Source organism: Barbus barbus (genome assembly GCF_936440315.1).
Source record: "Barbus barbus genome assembly, chromosome: 6".
In the NCBI taxonomy this organism is placed as follows: Eukaryota; Metazoa; Chordata; class Actinopteri; order Cypriniformes; family Cyprinidae; genus Barbus; species Barbus barbus.
In genome coordinates this window covers 25417504-25439728 of record NC_136734.1, presented here as the reverse complement: position 1 = coordinate 25439728, position 22225 = coordinate 25417504, and the positions used below count along the sequence as shown (strand labels likewise).

At 36.3% G+C, this 22225-nt stretch overlaps 1 protein-coding gene across 1 annotated transcript in view; it reads left to right on the top strand.

The window, feature by feature from the left end:
* The window catches only part of LOC306870809 (cilia- and flagella-associated protein 299), a 50492-nt gene extending 28689 nt beyond the window's left edge, over positions 1-21803 (top strand). The window contains exons 4-6 of the mRNA XM_079418236.1: positions 15258-15400; positions 19859-19988; positions 21499-21803. Coding sequence (XP_079274362.1) covers positions 15258-15400; positions 19859-19988; positions 21499-21621 — 396 coding nt within the window. The 3' untranslated portion in view covers positions 21622-21803. The remainder of the gene's footprint in view (positions 1-15257; positions 15401-19858; positions 19989-21498) is intronic.
* Positions 21804-22225: the final 422 nt, after the last annotated feature.

The window sequence follows — 22225 nt, the reverse complement described above, 5'->3', positions numbered from 1 at the left end:
AAACTTGAGAGTTTACCATGCAAAACAGCTCAAATCCTGCTTACTTGGACATAAATTACAATTCAAGTGTAATGTGAGGATAATTTGACATGTGTCTCAAGTATTTAATACTGAAAAGACTTTTTACTCACTATTAGCTAAATTAGACATCAGAGGTATATATGATTTTGCTTCCGTAATTTGTACAGCAGTATATTCTATTCTACTCTACTCTTACATTATATTATATTATATTATATTACATTACATTATTTTAAGCTTAAAAGGTGAAGACAGTGAATGTCTGTTTGCATTTTGTTAGACAGGACATGATTAGCTGTGACTTCCTGTTTAGCACATGATCAGCTCGAGAAAGATTGTAATATTTACATTGGAGCAGTGCATGATCCTTGGAAAGGAAACTCACACAAGGGCTCTACGGAGCATGTTTTTTTTTTTTTTTTGCCTTGTCGTATACAGCTGCTACTTATTCAGATTGACGCCAGTGCAGCATCAGGGCAGACTTAACCAAAAAAAAAAAATAACTGATTGCCAATTCATGTTAATGGGTTGTAAAATAGCTTTCAGATTGCAGTCGTTCCAGGGTTACAGTTTTTCAATCCTCAGAGGTTGCAGGTGTGATTTGTTTATCTTCTTTTCTGTGATGCATCATATTTTGGGAATCTGTTTTGGTTTCCTCAAACAGTGTGTTGTAGACAAAGGGAAAATGGTGTGTGGGTGTATGTGTGTGTGTGTGTGTCTGTCTGTCTTTTTCAGTTACATATCTTACATATAATTGCTATGGGATATTGTTACTCATTTGTGTTCCAGGATTGTGTTCTGGCAGCTACCTCATCTTGTATTTAAATTTCAGTCTCTGAATAAATTTGAAGCCGACAACTAAATAACCAGAGGCTAAACATTGTCTTAAGTGGAACCAGAAAGCCCATCACTTTATTTTGAGTACAGTCAGCTGCAGCCATCAGCCCAGTGTGCTTTGATGCATTTAGCATCCATTATGAAAGAGATGAATACGCTGAACAATGATATCAGCACATCTTGTACTTAAAATACAAAGGAAAACTTGTTTGGCAGCACCACATCAGAAGGGCAAAAATAGGACATAACAATTGAAAACTAATATAATTTTACATCACACCTGCTAATTCAAAAGCCGTTTTCAGTGAATGTGATCATGCATCACCTAATCGTTCTAATTTCACTGAAACATAATGTAGACATCTTTTCTGGATGTGACAAACAAAAACTAATGGAGGTTGTTTATGATACCAATCAACAGGAAAACACTTTAGGATTCTTAGACATACTGTGCCGTGTTAGTAGAGAGGAAATTTCAATTTACAATAACAATTTACATCTGTTTGGTAATTTACAGTCACCATGCAATATACAAAACTGTTACTTTATCATTTAATTTGTATTCAAAATGTGGACAAAATGTCTAACATACAGCAAATAAAAAAACACCTATAGGCTTGTGGATTGAATATTCATTGTGTATCCTTGCAACAAATCAGTGTGAATTAAAATGATATTGTAAATCTTCTAAAGAAATATGCGATTGTAAATTACTTTATAATGCACATGTATGCGATTTACACTATTTAAAGTAATTGGTCTTAATACAGTTAAGTCCAGTATTACTTTGTAAATCATCAGTTTAGACTCAGTAGTCTGTCCTTTTCAGTGGGTGGTGGTGGTGGTAAAGCTCAGCTGTGGTTGTGGTTGTGGCTGAGGTTTATCCTGATTTACCCATTTAGTCAGCGCTAATAAAGTTATTCATGTCTTCAACACAATTCTTACAAACTCATATTCAGTCATATGTCTTATTGTCATCATTGTGTCTTATATATTCATGTGAATGTGATTATCACTCTAAGGAGGAAGCCAAGTTGAATGAAGTAATGGATTCGGTCTTAAATATAGGGCAAACTTGTCTTCCTTCTTAGGCCTATCATGCTTTTCAAAGGTCTAATCATAACCTTGTTTCTCTACTGTTTATTTTTGTCTTCCTAACCTTTAATTACCAAGCTAAGAATCAATCTTTAACAAGTCTTTCATTTGTTAAATTGTTTTTGACCACTGAAATTATTATCTATATTTAGCCTCCAATAAAATGTTACCACATTTGCAAGCACTTATGCAGACAAATAAGATTTTTTTTCTCTCTCCTTTGATTTTTCTTTTAGACACTTGCAGAAGGTTTAGGATTTAGATTGTTGCAGTATAGTAAATAATTAATCAAATTAGAATTGTCTAATTAAAATAAATAGCTTATACGCATGCTCGCATGATTCATGCCAGTTTTGAAAGTTTAATACACAAGCATAATACAACCAAGGACTATGCACTTTACCTTTATCCCTGAATTTTTTTTTTTTTTTTTTTTACCACTTAGGAAAAAAAACAATTATTAGGTGTGTAATTTATAGGAATTGGCATTTATATAAAATTTCCATATCTGTGGGATAGTCACTGTCTGTTTTTAATTACACTTTATCTATGCAACTTTGTTACTTTATCTTAAAGAAAACATCATTTACAGTGTTAACTTTTATGTACTCCATAAGACTACTGCTAAATACGTACCATCTGCAAACACATCTTTTCAAAGCATGGATTTGAACCAAGGGTTTATGTGCAGATTGTGCCACACAAGTAGATATGGGAATTAGTCATCAAGAGCCCTGCCAGCCTCACACTGTTATGCCACTTGCTCTGTCACACCAAGTAAATATAAATAGCACCACTAACCACATGCAGTCCAGTGAAAGTAACCCTATGCTTAACTGAATGCATTTGAATTTTATGGAAAACTGTAAAGGTGTTTACAGATGTGTGGCAACCACACTCAAGAGAATCTCATTTTAGAGTGTGATTAAAAAATCATGCATTAATAAACATTTATTTTTTAAGTGCTAGCAAATAATAGGCTAATCTTTGCTTTCTCTACCATAACTGTTGGTATAGTCTGTTTGGAAGAATTGTTTCAGGGTGATTTAGTGTCTGTCTTGATTTAAGAATACCTTACCTTATTACAATAATAATATGTAACGGGTGCCATCTAAAGCAGAGATTTAGGCTTTAGGAAAAGAAATCTGTCTAATGAAGACAGAAGCCTATTCTGACTAAAATAAAATTCTGTATACAAAATTTGTGTCAGTTTGACAAATTGGAGCTCTATAGAAAATAAGGGAGCACGTAGCAGTGAAAACATCCCTGAGGTAACATTATTTTAGACCTAATAGCAGGAGTATTCATTTGAGCTTCAAACTCTTGTATTAGTTGTTTAAGAAAATTAATTGAGGGATTAATATAATTTGAAATGAGAATTTTTGGGGGCGGGGGTTAAAGCCTCATGCTCACGTCAGAGCAGAGTCACAAAGTGACAAACTTTGCAAACAAGCAATGTTTTCCTTCTTATTTATTATTTTTTTAAATATTAAATAAATAGGTACTTTTAAATTTTCATAATTCACAATGTATGTATAGTGCCACAATCAATCAATAATTAAATAAACATTTTCAATACAAATAAGCACAAGTCAAGCTGCAATACCAAACAGGACCACAGGGTGATGCCAAAGACCACTAAACCTCCTGCCTTGACCTGACTGTATGATCCATTCAGAATCACTAAACCTCTGACCATAAAACACTCTTGCTTTTAAGCCAAATACACACTGAAAAGAATAATTTACTAACATCTGGATGTAAGTCACTATTCTCTCTGCAATCTCTGATTAAATCAGCCGTGTTTTCTTTGTGCTGTTTTGTATTTACTGTTTGAATGATTGGATCCTTGGATTTTCCTGGAGTTTACCGGTTTAAAATGATGTGATTGCAAAAGCCTGCTTCTTTTTATTTTTAAGGTATTGTTTTTGTTATAATGTACTGATTCAAATTAATAATCAATAATTAATTATTATTCTACTCTGTGCGCCTCCCCTGACATGCTCTCCTACCCCACACATTGAAAACCCCTGAGACCGACTCTGCTTGCATTTATTCACATGATTTGTCGAGATGAGAGGTGATCCCTCCTGGTAGTGTGATTTATATAGTATCATTTCCAATCACCCAGACACTGACGCTTTGACTGAGTACCGACAACATGTCAGAAGTGCTGGTATGAATGAAAAAGTGCCGGTACGCTAAAGACTAAAATATAGAAGTGCCGGCCGACTTCAGACACTATATATATATATATAGATAGGTACTAGACTAAAAACAGGAGTGTCTTAAAATGTTAATTAGTTAGAAAGTAAGAACCACACTAACAGTAAGATACTGATAGAATAATAAACAAGAATGTGTTTGATGATTTTTTGACATTTTAAGGGACATTTTAATAAAATCCTTAGCTCTTTTAAGTAGGAACCACAAGTTCAAATGAGTGTTTTACTGTTGTCAAATCCTCATGTCTTATCAAGACTTCTCATCATAATGGCTAATGATGCTTGACATAAGAGGAATATACTGTATGTTTTGTTTTTCCTAAACCTTGTTAAGATCACAACGATATAAATATTTTTGGGTGAAAATTACACATTACACTCCACCCAGTGCTTTGAAGCCATGCATCATTTGTTCTGCATGCACCAACAAATCTCTTTCTTTCTTTCTTTCTTTTGCACTGTGTAAGGCATCTACTAATATCTTTAGTGCTCATTAGAGCCAAAATCTGTTACTGTCACTGCTTATGTCAAAAGTTGAGCTAAGATGTTTTATGAACATTAACTGTGATCAGTTTGTGGTATGCGGTTCTGCTTAATTATATCCAAGCACAGATAATGAAAAATTATTTTAGTGAAGATTTCCATATAGTTTCCCTGTGGCTATAGTCTGCGATTACGGTAATCACACAGGGCTTAAACCGTGCCATAGCTTGTAATAATCTTTGCTTGCAGCTAAATTACTTGACCACTCTGAATGCAGTCCTAGCATTCCCCAAATGAATCCCCCAGGCCCAAATGGGCAGATGAAAAGCATTCCTTAACGTCTAACAGTACAGTAAATATCACAACACCCAACCTCATTTCATCACTATTGTGTAATTTACGGTCAAGAACATCAAAGATGTCTTTAACCACATTGAAAAAAAAAAAAAAAAAACTTGTGTGTGGCTTATTTTCAAACCAGTTTGACCACTGCAGAAATGACTTCACACTGTCTGTAAATGAAGGCAGACAGTTACAGTAAATGGTTAAAAAGACAGTGTTGTTAAGGGTTTTTTATTTTAACATGTTATATATTACATTGTTTTAATACATTTATTCGATTTTTTTAGTTTTACTGTACAGTATTTAACTTTTAATATTTAACTAATATTTTCTTCAATTTGTTGGAATGAGCTCTGTTGTTCTCATCAAAATACATAGTTATGAAGGGCTAATGAAATATAAAGTAATGTTTTCTTAACCAGCCATTATATACTTTTCCTCTTCAACTTTGCTATGACTGAATATCTCTTAAAAACAATTAAAATACTCCAGTGTGTTGTCCCGAGCAGCCGTGCAGTATGTTAAAATGTGAGATTTTGTAGAATATGTTAAACCCTTTGCACAGTGCTATAGTGAAAAGCAAAGCATTTTCCAAGAAAAAGAAGAAGGGAAAATATTTGCTTCTCAAGGGTTTTTGACAAGAGGCAGAGCGGACAACACCCTACTACCCCTTACTGTTTTTTTTTCTTTCTCTCCCTCTCTTCCTCTCTCCTTGGAAAAAAAAGCTGCCTGCACCTGTGTGGGCTCTTTTTAACTCCTCCCGTGGCATTTTGTAATCGCACTTCCTTCTGATCCTTCCTTCTGCTCATGAGCAGAGATATTAAATCTCACCTGAGATAAAGAAGTGTTTTCTTTTTTTCAGAATAGCTGAGAATAATGAACCGCTGTTATAATAGACAGTTGAAGTGGCCTGGAGAACACTGTGATGATGATGAGCTTCTGCCCTGTCCCTGCAGATTGTTCTCTGTGTTGGACTGTAGGTGTGGCATTGAATGTAAACAGTCAAATGCTGAAAAAAACATGCAAACGAACCTTCATGTGCATCTAGAACAGAATCTGAGTCCGTAGTCTGCAGGGCAGAAGACGTCCTGTGCGAGGCAGGAATGTTATCACGGTGCATTTGGGACTGGCCCTCCTAATTACAGGAGGGTAAGTTTGGTTAGGCCAGAGGCACTGTGTAATTACTATGATTGCAATGCTTTAGACATAAGTCTATACTGGCCTGAAGTTCCTTTTGAAGAATAAGATCCAGAAAAGACACACTGTGTGTTAACTATATTAAATGTGTACCTTGTATTGTTAAAGCGGACATAGGCAGAGCAGTTATGAATTTAATGACTTCCGAATAGTAGTGATTGACAGTTGACCCCATAAGGACATTGTGTATATCAGTGTCTTTTGGAATGCAGATAATGCTATACCATTTGATTATTGGAATTTTACAGTGAGAAATGCTTATTGGATATTAATTTAAAAACTTTTTAGTGTGCTATTAAACAGCTATGATTAGTCTGTCAAATATGAAATTAGTAGAAGTCATCTGATGATAAGTAAACTATCAATTGCAGCATATCCCCAGCTGCCTCGTTATTTGGGTGACCATACATCCTCTTTCACATGATTTCAGAATTGTCTGGTCCAGGTTTTATCTGGCACCTTTAGCTTTTATCTGCATGCCTGCATGCCATTGGCCAATTATGTACAATGCCTGCAAGCTATTGGTCAAACTACTTTTCAGTCATTGCATTTAGCAAAATAATGGGGGAAAAAAAGTCAAAACCCAGAAATGTTTTGACAATTTAGATAAAATAAGACATATATCCCCATGAACTGTTATTGCAAGCTTGCAAAGCAGTTCATAATTGCTTTCTCATTATTTCTTTCTAGAGTGTAACCTCATCAGTAACACTTTACAAAAAGGTCCCATTAGTTAGTTAGTCAATCTATTAACTATAACAATGAACATTTGTAACATTATTTAATAATCTTTAACTTTATTAATGTTATTTTTAAATCTTTGTTTGTTGTTAGTTCATTTAGTTCAGGCCTATTGAGTAATGTAATAAAATTGTACATTAAGATTAATAGGCTAAATGCTTTAATTGCTTTTGTTTTAGTTCATGGTTAATTCATGTTAACTAATGTCGTTATCTAATGTTAAAAAATAGAACCTTATTGTTAAGTGTATAAGTTTAAATTACATCCAACGCCATACTATGTAAGCTTCATTGTTTTGTTCTGCTCTCAGTTTAACACATCCTTCTTAAATAACAGGAAGGGAGTGCATTCCAAAATAAAGTTGTTTGTGGCCACCTTTTATGTCCAACCGAAGAATTTTGCAAACTTAATTTTTACACTTAGTTCCTGCTACATTCAGGCAAGGGACACATGGCAGCTGTGAATGTGGTTTCAACCCGAGAACATTAAGTTTTAGTAACGTGACTCATTTATCATTCTACTCCAGTCATAGAAATCTTGAGGTCCCTTATGTCAGACTTTCCTCCCAGTTCTTTGATTCAACACTAGTGGAAACCTTGTAATATTGTACCAAGTTAAAATCATAGCAACGGCCCTGCCGATGTCTGAGACAAAAAGATTAGGTTTTAACTCATCGTTAAACACGGCTACTGTTTGCATGCCCTTGTTTAACAAAAATGATTTATTAAGTAAATGTTCAACAAAGGTCTGGTTACCTAGCTGCAATCCACAGAAATACAGAGCCCAGTATATAGCAACATCCTCTGAAAAATCAAGGGGGAGGTTTAATGAAAACAAGCCATGCATCCTGCATACGATCAGATTCATAAAACTTTCCCATCTTGACAAATCCCAGGACTACAGCTGGTCATGTGCACCCTGAATCATCAAGGACAGCATATGTATAGGTTGTAATCTTGCTGTTAATCTCCTTTACAAGTCTCTGACTTAACATCTGATTCATCTAAATGGGGAAAAGGGTGTTTTAAATGCAGGAAACAAAAAGGAATTCCCTTGAAAATGAGCTATAAAGTGTGCTCGCTCAGATGACTCAAATCTCAAGCCCTGCAGTATTTGCATGAAGAATATATGGAAGAGCGGTTAAGTTTGTTTTCCAATTTTGTCATTGTGAAATACACTTTCTTAATGAAACCATGGAAATGATGATGTTGTTTCGGAGTTTTTCATGCAGTGAATTGATGACCTTTAGGAGTTTGTCAAGATTTGAGGTTTAGCATTTTTGCATGTGTTTGGTCAACTCTGGTTCACCTCTGCTTTCCTTCACTTCATGCGCTTGTGCAGGTGGTGTGCTTCAGTAATAAAGACAAGCTTTACAAACAATATTGTTTTCTTCTGTAGCCAAAGAGAATTCTTCATTAGTTTGTAAAAGCGATCCAGGTTCACACAAGCAAGCCAGCCCGATTTTCAATGCCTTCTTAAATAAAAGGTGTGTTATGTTAAATATTGTGATTGAGTTATTGAGAGAAATCTGAAGTTCTTCACACTTGAAAAAACAAAGAGCAGAACACTGTGAAAATCTAACTACTCCATGACCTGTGTTTTTTTTTGTTTTTTTTTTCCTGTCTGTGTTTAGTACTACCCCACAATGTGTAAGAAACATAAAATGTTATGACTTAAGAAAAGGAAAGCATCTGATAAAATTGATGAGCACTTAATCCATAAATGTCAGTCTTTGGAAAGGTTTCTCACAGGTTCACATATATGAAGCTCTAAGTCCCCAAGGGCAGTGCTGCTTTGCACATGTTTCAGATAAACTTAAATTTTCCCAAAAGTAACATGGAAGCCAAAAGAATGTGGAAAATGGCCGTAGTGGTAGCAGCACTGCTGGGGAAAGCTGTCTGCGTGGATTCACAATGGTGTAGGAAATCTCAAAAGAGGCCTAAACTCAACTGATTTGTGTGCTGCCACTTTTGTTGACCCCAGGTGCTAGTTTTTTGAAGCTGTAATTCTCAACACAACTTAGCTGTGCCCATAATTTAAGACACTTTTCCCTAGACAGCGGATACACTGACACTCCTCGTCAATATAGACCTCTGAACTTAGCATTCAAATGGATTTTACTCAGTTTGGAACATTTTCCACCTGTTGCACAGGCATTTGGTTTTTGAAAGCTGTGCCTCTTGCAATTTATGCATGGATTCCTTCTTTACAAATGCATGAGCATGTCTATTTTTTCAGACTGTTTAATCACTGAATCAAAGTAAAACTTATTTTTCATCTTGATTGTATCATACAGCTTTAAAGAGCACCTCAATAATCAATAATTTATGTGTTGCTTGGAAAATAGCTGATTAATGTTTAATGGCCAGCTACTAAGAAAAGATGCTTTTTTGCCTCCATAATTGTGTAGTTACAGCATTTACCAGCAGGGGCTGTCTTAACCATGCTTCTAACCAGCCAAATCTTGACCCCTTGGTTAAAGCCACGTATTTGGTGGTTTGGTCTTTACTTTTTAGCTCTCTGCCTAACTGATTCCTCACTTGGCTCCCTCCACACTTGGCAGCGTCCACGGTTGTCAAGGCCCATCTCAGTCCTCAGAGTGGAACACCAGCTCTTTTCAGGGTGTTTTGTAGATGGCCAGAGGACACCTGCTCAGGCTCTGTTTATTTTCTTGCACAAACACCCAAGCAATGTGTTTATGATTGGAAAAGCCGAGCACATGAGTAAACATTTGCTTAAATCCCATCTCCCCTTCGACCTCCGTATAAACAACCTTATTTTGTCCTTTCCTCCTTTTTTTCTTTTTTGGGATTTTTTGACGTACATTCTTTTCTTCTCACAACCACATAACTCGACACAATCCTATTTCTGTATTTCCCAAAAAGTCCTGTCACAGTTCCACCACCTGCTTTGAATTTGCTGTCCTACGGTAACAAGTTTTGATTACTTTCTTTTCTTTCCTTCTCTCAGTTTCTTCTTGCGAATATATATCAAACTATTTTTAAAACTCAGACATTCTCAAAGTAAATCCAGATTTGAATGTCCAGCTGTCAAAATGAGCAACCAGTCTTTCGGTATGGTTAAGTTGTACATTTTTGTTCCTCGAGCCAGGACATCTGTCTTCTGACACACCCTGTCATTATAAGAAAAAGGAAGCAGCATCTTTTGCTTATTTTCATTCGTATTGCATACATTTTTACAGAAACTCTTTAAGTCTGTCAGAGATATTAAAAAAGATGTTAAACGCTGCCAAATTCATTCAGTCATTTGTTGTAGCCACTCTGTGGTCGTGTCCTGTATTGAGATTTTTAAACCATTTTAAATGCACACTGATTCTTAGCTATATAGGCTAACCAGGTTTGAAATGGTTAGGAAAAAAGCTCTAAAAACCCCTAAACACGTCAGTTGTTCAAGAAGCACTATTAAACACATTAAACATTTATACTTCTTCTGTGTTCAAAGTTTCATGCATATGTTGGCAAAATTTAAATCACATGTACAGAATTACAGCCTTCTTCCCCATGCAGGCTAAGAAAATTCCTCAGGAAACGTGTGTTTTTTTTTATATACATATATATATACCTGGATGTTTCCACAGTATAAATATATGTATATATTATATAATTTGTTCTATAATATATTTATTTTAATATTTACCAATATGTATATGTAAAACAATGTAAATCATTAGTTTGCCGTGCATTAAAGGATTTTAAACGCACGACGTGGAGGCCAAGAACCACCCAACGCGAAGCGGAGTGCCTACAACCCCCTTAGCTGTTATAAATTCACTGTAAACCATGGCTTCATGGGGCTTGCTTTTATAAAATGGTTATTCCATATAAGTAGTAAGGTTTCACAAAATAAAACCGAGCAAATAAAGTGTAATGATATTAATAAAAACATTATTCTTCCGCCAAACAATGTAGATCCTCAGAAACGGTTGTGGTTCCAACAAAGTGGTTGCCGAGCAACACACAAATGTAAACAAAGCTGTATGTTTCTGGAGTAATTTACAACAGCTTTGAACTTGTTAAACCAATCAGAATCAAGGACCGGAACTATCCGTTTTATCTATCTATATAATGTGTATATATATATATAATATATATAATATATATATATATACACTATATTGCCAAAAGTATTGGGTCACCCCCTTCTAATGAACATATTTGACTACTTTAGTAATTTCTATGAGTACAAATCTTAATGTTAAAGCATATAATGATATTCTAGGGAATTGTGTGCTTCTAATTTTATAGCAACAGTTTGGACAGGACCCTTTTCTATTCTAACATGACAGTGCCTCTGTGTATAAGACACGGTTCAAAAAGACATGATTGATTAAGTCAGTGTGGAAGAACTTGACTGGTCTAAGGAAAGCCAAGTCCTGATCCCAGCTGAACACCTCTGGCGTGACTTTAAATGCAGACCTTGAGCCAAAAACTCAGCACCAATAAAAAGAACAGCACTTTTAGAGTTCCTCCCACTCATTGATGTGAGCATAAGTATTGGGACAGTTGAACATAAGGCAGATATAAAAGATTAAAAGCTATTATTTAGTTCCAGATCCCTTGCGCACAATCACAGCAGTGAGTCTGTGACCCATAGACATCACCAGACTCTTGGTCTCATCCTTTGAAATACTTTTCCCAGCCTTTAATGCAGCCAATTCCAATTGTTGCTTGTTTTGGGGAGTTTCTGCCTTTACTCTCCTCTTCAGCTGGTGAAATTCATGTTAAATCGGATTTAAATCTGGAGATTGACTTGGGCAATCTAAGACTTTCCATTTCTTTGCCCTTATAAATTCATTAACTGAACTGGCAGGGTATTTTGGGTCATTGTTCTGATGCAATATGAAGCACTTCCCAATGAATCTGGTGGCATTTTCTTGAATATTGGTAGGCAAGATGGTTTTGTACCCTTCTAAATTCATTCTGCTACTTTCATCATACATTAAGTCATCAGTAAAGTTGAGAGGGCCTGTTCCAGAGGCAGCCATGCATGCCCATGCCATGACACCACCTCCAGCATGCTTTACAGATGAGGCTGTATGCTTGGAATAATTTGCAGTTCTCTTTTTTTTTCTCCACATTTTTGCGTTCCAATCACTTAGTTAAAGTTAGTCTCATCGGTCCATAAACACAGTTCCAAAACTCTTCTGGCTCACCTTTGTGCTTTTTTGCAAACTCTAATCTTGCTTTCTATTTTTGGTGCTGGTCAGAGGTTTGCATCTTGCTGTGTAGCATCTGTAATTCTGTGTCAAAGTCTCCTGAGGACAGTAAATTGTCAGAGCATCACCCCAGCTTTCTAGAAGTTGTTGGTGAATTTACAGACACGTCTTTTAGGGTTCATTTTCACAGCTTTTATGATTTGTCTGTCATCAACTACTGTTGTTTTCTCAGCCGATCAGGTAGTTATTGGTTGCTGGTGGTTTCCAAACTCTTGATTTCTCCATGCCCTTTGTTTTTGCTATAGCTCTAATTGACTTCCTCTTTTCTTTTAGCATACAAATTGCTTGCTTTTCTCTCAAAGTCAGCTCCTTCATCTTCATCCTGGTTTGTGTGTGTCATCATCGATTGCAAGATTCAGAATGCAGAAGTAATGGATATAACTGATACGACACATTTCCTGCTTTTAATATCTGAAGAATTAATGCAACAGGACACAGCTGATCACTTAGAAAGACCTGTGAGTCCCAATACTTATGCTCACATCAGATAGGGGGATGAAACTCTAAAAGTGCTGAACTTCTTAGCTGGTAAAACATCTATGTGTTGAATCACCCAATAATAAAATGTGACATTCTGTAGTTTTGTCTCATATTCAGCTTTTGTGCCTATATTCTCAGCCCTAGGATAATGGCAAGTGGGTGGTTATGTGAGTTCAAAGGTGGCGTAATATCTATGTTCTGACTAAAAGGATAAAATGTGTATCGTGTTGCCCATTTAGAGGATTTTTGTTTGAAATCCTGTGACCCTGTAGAGCACTTCCAGGCCCTCTTAGTTTTCTAAAGACCAAATGCGATTCTGGCTGATCCTAACAGAAGCAGAACACCTCAGCACATCTGGACTCACCGCTGCATCTATTACACAAGCCCCACTATGTGACGTCACGTCCAAGTAAAATAAGCAACCCCCCCCCTCAAAGAACACCTAAAGAGGGACAAGGGTAAGGCTGCCAAAAAAAAAGACTCTGACCTCAAGCATTCCTCTCATCCAGGTCATGTTTTCATTACCCCGACAAATTTACACAGTTGTTAGTGATGGCCTGGGATTCCTCCTAAAGCACAGCCCACCAATAATAAACAGAGGCCAGCTGACACCCTTAGACACCTGCAAGCCTCCCTGACAGTGCAGGATTGTTCCCAGGCGGAGAGCACCAAGAGGCCCTGCTTTCCTTTCCAAAGTGTTATCCATTCGAGAGGGTGCCACCATACCTCCCTGACACACACGTCCAAACCTTGAAAGAAATGCGTCATTGGTAAATCCTACCGGAGGAAACATCCTCATGAACCAGCCAGACTGGTAATAAAAGTTTAGGTCGAGTGTGTTCTCTTCATTCAGTGCCACAGTGCTCAAGAGAGGGTTTGTGAGTGTAACTTGCTTTCTTCAGTCATCAATCCAGTCAAAACAGATGCAGCACACATTTTTTAGATGCATTGCAAAATTGCTGATTTTGAGTTAGACTATTAAATTAATACTTAGAGATACACCAACATTATAAAAAATTCTGGCCGATTTGTAAAGATGATTATTTTCATTAAAATGTATATACTTGCAGTACTGTTCATATACGTTTGGGTTCAGCAAGATGGTAAATTTCTTCTTTTTTTTTTTTAAGAAATTAATACTTTCATACAGCTAGGTTTATCAAAAGCCTAAAAAAGGTGTCACCATTTCTGCTAAAATATTAAGCAGCACAGCTCTCTTCAACAGTGATGAATTTTGCTTGAGCACCAAATAAAATGATTTCTGAAGGATCATGTGACGCTGACGACTGGAGTAATGGCTGCAGAAAATTATGCCTGTGCATCACGGGAATATATTATTATATTAAAATAAAATAAAAAAAATATTTTAAATTGTAATAATATGTCACAATATTTTAGTTTTTACTGTATTTTTGATCAAATAAATGTAGCGTTTGTGACACATAAGAGATTACTTTCAAAAACCTCTTACTGATCCCAAACTTTTGGGTATTGTTTACTATTCTGTCTAAATAAATAAAAAACTGAAAAAAGTGAAAGCTAAAATAAAATGTTTAGTAAAATTTTTAAAATAATAAATCAAAAATAGGCATGGTACCAAAACATTGTGTATCCCTATTAATGTAGAAAGAGGCAAAGACCAGATTGTAGTTTTGTGTAGTTTTGGCGAAGTAGACTTTTACAAATTGTTTATACTGTCAGTACAGTTAATTCGTTACTGACATAGTCTGTAAGTAATGTTTTCGCGTAAGAGGCTGTTTCTTTATCAGATACAGTAAAAGGGGAAACTTCTTGAAGGTACAACACCTGTTCTGTTGGACTACGGGAAACCAATGGAAACAGTCAGTTCCACAGATCTGTTTTTATCACTTGGCCTGTGGACTTATAAGGGCGAGAGGAAACCTTTCTGCCATTGTGTGACTGTGGGTTAGAGGGTTTTGGTTCCTCTTCTGCAATCGAAAGACGATCTCCAATCCTTGCTCTACCCACTGTAATTCCTCATCTTTGCCTGATGATTTCTTTTCAAGACTGACGGGGGAGCGCAAAAGCCACAGATAAGGTAGCTAGATCAGCCCCTGGCCAGCTGTGAACCCGATAGCATCTGTTTAAAGCATCTAAAGGAGGACCATTCCTTTTCAAGTCTGCAGTGCTAGTTATCTCACTTTTATCCTGCACGTGTAAGGGAAATCCACAGATGGCCAGGGATCTGATAGAAATGCAAATGGAATATCATTGACTATGCTATCAAAAAGGATGATTTCACAAAAGAAGTGTGACTCTGTCTCTCGGTTTCTCTTAGAGGTAAACAGACAGACAAGCCAAAACAAAGATCCTCTTCACAGCAGATGTGGTTGGAAGTTATTCTTTCATCATTAGCATCCAGACAAAACAACTGCTGACTGAACTCCGAAATGTGCAGAGTTCCTCTTTTTTTTAAATCTGATTCATGGTATGGACTGTTACACAAGTTTATTAAAGGTACATTTGAAACAGAATCTTCCCTATAGCAATGATTTATATCTCTCCTTTGTCTAGTTTGTCAGTATAGCATACTGCACTCCAGATTATTTATACAGTATGTCCTACTGTTTTTCTTGCAGTCCATCATTTTCATAAGGGACCGAAATTCTCACGGACAGGAAATATCTGGGTATATAGACTACTCCCACCGACTAAAATCTGAAGACTTTGAACCATATTTCAGCGGAAAGAAAAGGCTTATGCCAAAACCAACTGACTTAAGGTAAGCCTACTTATATTATGAGCCATCCATGATGATTTCCGGTTACTATCGTTTTAGTAGATGTGCTACTGAACATCTCAAAGGTTAGATGTTCTCAGATTAATGTGCATGCATCCTTCTGATCCCTGAAGCATTTGTCTTTCTAAAAAGGATATCCTCGCCAAAATATCAATATGCAAGTAATAAAGTGAAAGCAAAACAGACTTTCTGTTCATAATGGAGGAAGAGACATCTTTTTTATTCAACAAAGATGCGTCAAAATGACAGTAAAAACATTTATAATCATACAAAAAATGTCTGTTTCAAATAAAAGCTGTTCTTTAAACTTTCTGTTCATCAAAGAATCTTGAAAAAAAACACTTGCAGAAAGCATTTTCAACTGATAATAATAAAGAAACGTTATTTAATAATTCAATAATCATTTCTGAAGGATCATGTGATACTGAAGACTGGCTGATGAAAACTCAACTGTGCCCTTGCAAGAATAAATTACATTTTATATTAACATTGAAAATGGTTATTTTATATTGTAATAAAATATCACAATACTGTTTTAAATTGTATTACTGTGCTTTTATCAAACATAAAACACGTTAAACATAAAATATATTTCAAAAATATCTAACCCCAAACTTCTGAATGACATAGTGTAGATGTACATATATTTATGAATAAAAAATATGATGAACCCCAAATAAATATAGTAAAATAAACAATATGTAAACAAGGTAAAACACTGAGTCTGCAGTACTTATATGTAAGATTAAACTAAATGTAATAATATTGGGTTTTTAAGACATTTAAAGCTGGTATATCCAGTATGCGAGCATAGCCAGGCATATTTGTGTTTGTATATCCACATCTTAACTGCCACAGCACATGATCTAATCAGGGTAAGTAAAGGAAGTACACTACAGCATAAGCATTCTCATTTCCTGTTACTCTCAGCCCCATTTCTCTTTCTCTCTCTGTTTCTCTTTTAGTCCCTCTCTCTCTCTGTTCTCTCTTTCCTCCATCATCCTTCTCACGGGAACAATAACAGGCAGTGCTTGTGGTTGCCACTAAGATGGAGCAGATGCTGTGTTCTTCTCGTACAGATGCATGAATCCACACTACAGCTGACAGACTTTGACTGCCTCACCACAAAAATAAAAAGTACAAAAGTTATGGCCACCAGCTGAGGACCATCGCCAAGCCTTTAGTAAAGCAGAAGGAAAGTCATACCTAGATGGAAAGGTGGATAGATAGAAAATGTACCCTCTTTATATAAGACTGAATTCTTTTGGTTAGATTGACTCTAAGCAGCACCTTTACAGATTTCTCACTAATTCTAGGTTACCACCCAGACTATTCTCTTTCTCCTTGATCCATAAAGTTACAGCTGGTGGATTTTTAAAACACTCTTAAAACTCTCCATCAGGCTTTAGTTTGGTAACCATGGAGCACTGAAGTACACAAACATCCTTTTCTCTGTCGGTGTTGTGTAGTGTAATGGTAAAGACGCAGACCTGTTATTAACGTCACAATAATTGTTTCCACAAAGCCCAGGTCTTTCACACTTTTGTAAGTTAGTGTGGGTGGGGTGCCAATCAGCTGCGCTATGAATATTAAGCATTTCATGTTACCAGGTGACATCTCTGCAGGGAAAAAAGGGACCAAAAGTGCCAAAGAATATGTTCAAATCACATGTGTTGCCGCACTCATGCGTTTTCAATCACAAAATAGACCAAATGCTCAGAAAGCCCAGCCGGTCTTCGAGCTTCCTCTGACTCGAAAATTTAAAGGCTTTGTAGCATTTTTATGCCCATCTTTTCATGTTCTCTGTTAAAATATCTCACATCTGTCCTGTTTCTTCGACCAAAAGTATGTGGTTCACCATTGCATAAAAGTGGTCAACCCAAAAATGCTAATTGCTATATGGCGTTTCAGTATAAATAGACACAGAAAATGCTGTCAAACCTTATTTTAAAAAGGAGGAAGTGAATATGCATCCTTCCTTCTAAGTCCCTCACAAAGTTTTACATTTTGTATATGTTACAATCCATATGGAGAGAAGAAAAGTGAGGACTTTCTATTTTTTTGATGAGAACTCTATATAGGACTAGAAAGTTTGTTTCAAAGGCAAACCGAGCAAGAGCTAAACTTGTCATTTCATGCATCACTGTATTTCTCCACAGAATCTCGCTCTTTGTGAGGGTCTGCCATGTTTACCGTGACAGCAGTCACTCCGATGGCAAACCGAAGGAAGTCTTTCCTGTGATGTAAAATGGCAAGCTCAGACCCTGTGAGAATGTTTAATTCAGACCATTACTTTTTGTTTACATCTTATTAGCCAGTCTTTTCATTTCAAGCTCTCTTTTGTTTGCTTTGGTGACCAGCACCATGGTTTCTGGTCACCTTGACAGGAAATAGCAGACAGGGAAATGTGAGGTGTCTTTCCATCGTGCGTACTCTCTCTTACACACAGAGCCATATGTAATAAATTATGATAAACTGGAGTTCTTTCAAGATGGTACAGCCATAGGATGGGCCTGCAGAGCACTGTGTAAAGAGCTGATCCAGAGCATCCGTCTTCTGGTGTTTTTAGGACTCAGAACATATGTTTAATTTGTTTACTTGACACCACAATGACATTAATCCATGGTCTAGTTAATAGACATATTAGTTATTTATTAGATCATTAAATTAAATGTCTCAGTGTCCAAATGTCCGAGTCTCTTTATACTGCATCAGGGATTGCTACTGAACCAAATCCTCCATAGCTTGAAATCAACTCAATGAGGATCGTATCCCAAAAGGCAATGATTTATATCCTTGAGGTTAATGTCATAACTTCTTATAAACAGCATCTGTAAAATGTTTTAGCAGGATTGCAGCAGTGCAAAATGTATAAAGCTTTGGCTGACGTCCACAGTGTTATCATGACAGAGAATGAATTGCTCTTGCATCCATGTGCCTCTCCCTTGGACTTATAAAGAGCCTCTCCCCAAAGTCCAGCTTTGTTCTTGGACCACAAACTACTGCTTGGGAAAAACTGAGGTCCATTTGAGCAACCCTCGCTGCCTCAGTGTGTGACATTTGGAATTGGTGTTTCTGCAAAGCAGCTGTCTTCCAGCAGTTGAGCTTGTGATGAGAACCACTAACACGGGCCAGACAGTCTCTTTTTTTCATTATTGCTCATTGCGTGCGTTAATTACATTTAGATCTATTCCCTGTGCCATTTAGAGTGGCCTGCCGGGTCTCAATATTTACATTGATCAGTGCAGACAGAGGAATTTTTTGGTTGTAGCTGTGAGAGTGTGTTTTTACTCTTTAGTCTGGAATGTCTTGAAAGCTTTGTAGAAGCTCATGTGTGAACACAGATTTTTGAAGCTGGACATCTATTCTTGAACATATATTCAAATAAATATCCAAGAGTCTCTGTGTTCAGTTAGAGGAAAACTGATATGTTAGTGAAACTTCTGTCCAAAAAGCATGCCAAAGGCTAAAATAGTAAAATGGCTACCTTTCCAAGTAACAAACCTTAAACAAAATTTAAGAATTCACATGAAAAAATTAAGCAAATACACTGTAATAAAAACAGAAAAGGCAGAAAAGGTACTGGTAATTTTCTGCCAGGACATTATCTGTTACATTTATGGACATTTCCTTTAACCCTAAAACAGGTAAACTCTAAATTCAGGTAAAACAATCAATACAGATTTTTTCTTATTTACACAGTACATTGTGCCCTATTTTTTTTAAGAGGGACAAAATATACAAATCTTAAACTTGTTTTACATTTACAGTACACCGTGTTTTAGTCCTTGTTGTTAAAAAGTAAAACCCTGCATTTCTGATACTTTCTCACACAGAAAAATCCAGAAGTCTTGCAATTTGTGCTTAATACATTTAATAGCTGTACCTTTAATACATTTCCCCATTAGATTTAGTTTCTGCAGTTAAAAAATAATAGTGCTTTGTTTCCTTTCTTTTAATTGAATACGTTCTCCAGCCATTGAAGTTGTTTTCAGTCATTTTCCATAAAGGTGTTTCAGAAAGCAACCCTCACTTGTAATTTTGTGGATGTCAAGAGAATAATTGTTCTCTTGTCACTTGTATCAACAGTGTAGAACTAGAATAGAGAAACAAAATGAATGGCACTGACTCTTTATTTTGGAGTCTAAGACATTGAACAGATTGAATTCCTCATACAACATAACACCTGGCTTTCCAAGCAGACCTTTTATCAAACTGGGAACAAATGTGTTATTTCATCTTTTTGTGACAAGACACAGCCTGACATTTTGACAGGTGAAAAAAAAACTTTTTTTTTTTTCTTTTTTTTTTTTTACTGTAGTTTATATACACTATATTCCATTCATCCACACTGTAGAGTTTTTCTGTCAACACCTTTAAAGCCTGCATTTTATTATCTTTAGACCATTATAAACTTATTAACCCTAACTTTATCTTCAGCTTCTACAACTGGGGAACACAGGTGGCCAAACATAATGCCAGCTCAAACTATGAGGTAATGACAGAGAATCCAAGCGGCCTGCTCTTCAAGTGCAAGAACGACAGGAAAATCTTGAATGTTGACCCAGAGGTGAGCATGTTTGATCTCAGCAGACACTGGTAAACAGAGAGTGCTGACCTCTCTCAGCTCTCATTTAACATCCATGAGTAAATGAACACCTGAACTATGTTTAGCTGAGTATTTGTTTAATGAATAACTCAAGACCGAAATACGATTTACAAAGGAACATAGTATCTTCTCCAATACTACTCATTTTTGATGCAGTGCCTAATCAGTTGACTATGGCAGATAATCATGTAGAAATGTTCATGCATTTAATTTTTTTTTTTTTACCCTTCTGTCGTGATATCAAATAGCTTCTGTGTGAAGTGGAAAAATAGTATTGTTGCACCTGGGTAGCATTTTTGTTCCAATATCTGGAAATATCCATTAGAGTGGGTTAGAAGGAACCGCGAATTTCAGTCCTGGAACCTGCGCCACTGTTTTTTTGCCTGTGTGCCCAGGAGCTATGAGTGCATGCTATTTTGGAAAAGAGGCAACGCTGCAGACTGGCCTCTTTGAACACAAACTCACCCAGGCTGCCTCGTTGAGGGCGAAATGGCAGAGGCGAGTATTGCCTGTGGTCGAGCACACCCCGACCAGGCCAGCTATTAAAAACGAGGGGAGGCTAAGGAACCCAGACGCTGAAACCGCCCGTGCACCCAGAATCCAACCTCAGGCCCCCACCAGGCATGACCTCATTGCCCATGTGGATGCATTCTTTCATACAAACTGGCGGAATTCTGACATATTAAACCCTGAATTTGATTTGTTTGTTTGTTTGTTTGTTTTATCGCCCCATTAGATATAGCCAATTTTGTGAACGTTTCAAAATTATAAACCCAAATTCTTCTTCTTTGGGTTATGTTCGCGTTTGATGAAAATATGTTGGCTAATGCTTTTGATTTGCTTTATTTCATTTTTGGGGAATGTTCAGCATATGTTTGCATTTATCCTTGCTCTAAATAAAATGTGTATGTTAGACCAGACAAAATGTACAGTAAATACATAGAATAAATCTTAGACCTAAATCTTCTGACAGTTACCCTTTAATAACAGATCCCAGCTGGCTTAAGACCTTATTTATTCTTGGTGGAGGCACCCTATGGAGTCCATATTTTAAAGTCACACCCAAACTGATGTTTAAACATCAAATCACATTTATACTGCAAGACATGTTTTTTCCCTCTCCTTTAGTAATATAAATAGAAATGTAAATTGCATTCAAAATCTAAATGAAACTATATTATTGAATGTATTAATTGAATGTAATTAAATACACAATGTCTGTATAAGATCAGTGGAGTTGACAATGTGCAGTGAATAATGTTTGTCTCCTCTAAGTAGAACTTGTATGGAACAGATTTAGACATTAGTAAAGTAGTTTTCATCCATTATGGAGAAAACAGTTATGAAGTACTTTCTTCTATTGCTATAAATTTGATCTGACATACCAAAAACTATCCAATAAATAAAACTGTTCACATTTTTAAACACTTCAATCAGCTTAATCCTAATTATTATTTCTCTAATCCAACAGGCAACACCTGGCGATAGCTCCGTCCGAACTCCTGTCCAATGTGACCTATATGTGCATGTTGTCATTTATGACCACGTCACCAGAAAACCCGCAACCAGTTCCTGTGCACCGCTCTCCAATTAAATGTATTAAAAAGCACTTGGAGCCTCTAATTTCATCTACATTAAAGCAGTTTTAATCTTATATATTTCTGACTTCGTATTGTGCACAACATCTGGATGCGTAGAATGGCATAGCTGTGCATTTTGATCTTTAGGGCCAGTAGTCATTTAACAGTGTCTGAATAAAATATACTGATTTATTTTATCTCTTATTTTGATTTTTTATTAATCACTGTGACCAATTTAAAATGTTTATCATCTACAATCACACATTTGAGGCACTTAGTGACATGACTCTCAAAGACTGTGTGATGATGCAGTCACTTACTTGGAAACCTGAGCCTTTTATTGTACGCTTATCTAAAACAACTCCTCTATTTGTCTGAAAAAAAACAAAGATAAAGCCCTTTAGAAACATGGGGGTTGTTTCATGTCCCTGCATGACTGCTTGTAGCTTCATTTTGTCTAAAAGCTGCCAAACACTCCATGAAATGGACAACGACACCCATTCCACATGATTTCAGATCATGAGATACTGCAGAGAGTTCCGGAATTAGATATCCATCAGTTAATAATTTTGTCTTTGCGAGTTTACAAAAAAAGAGTCAGCAAGATATCGCTATGGT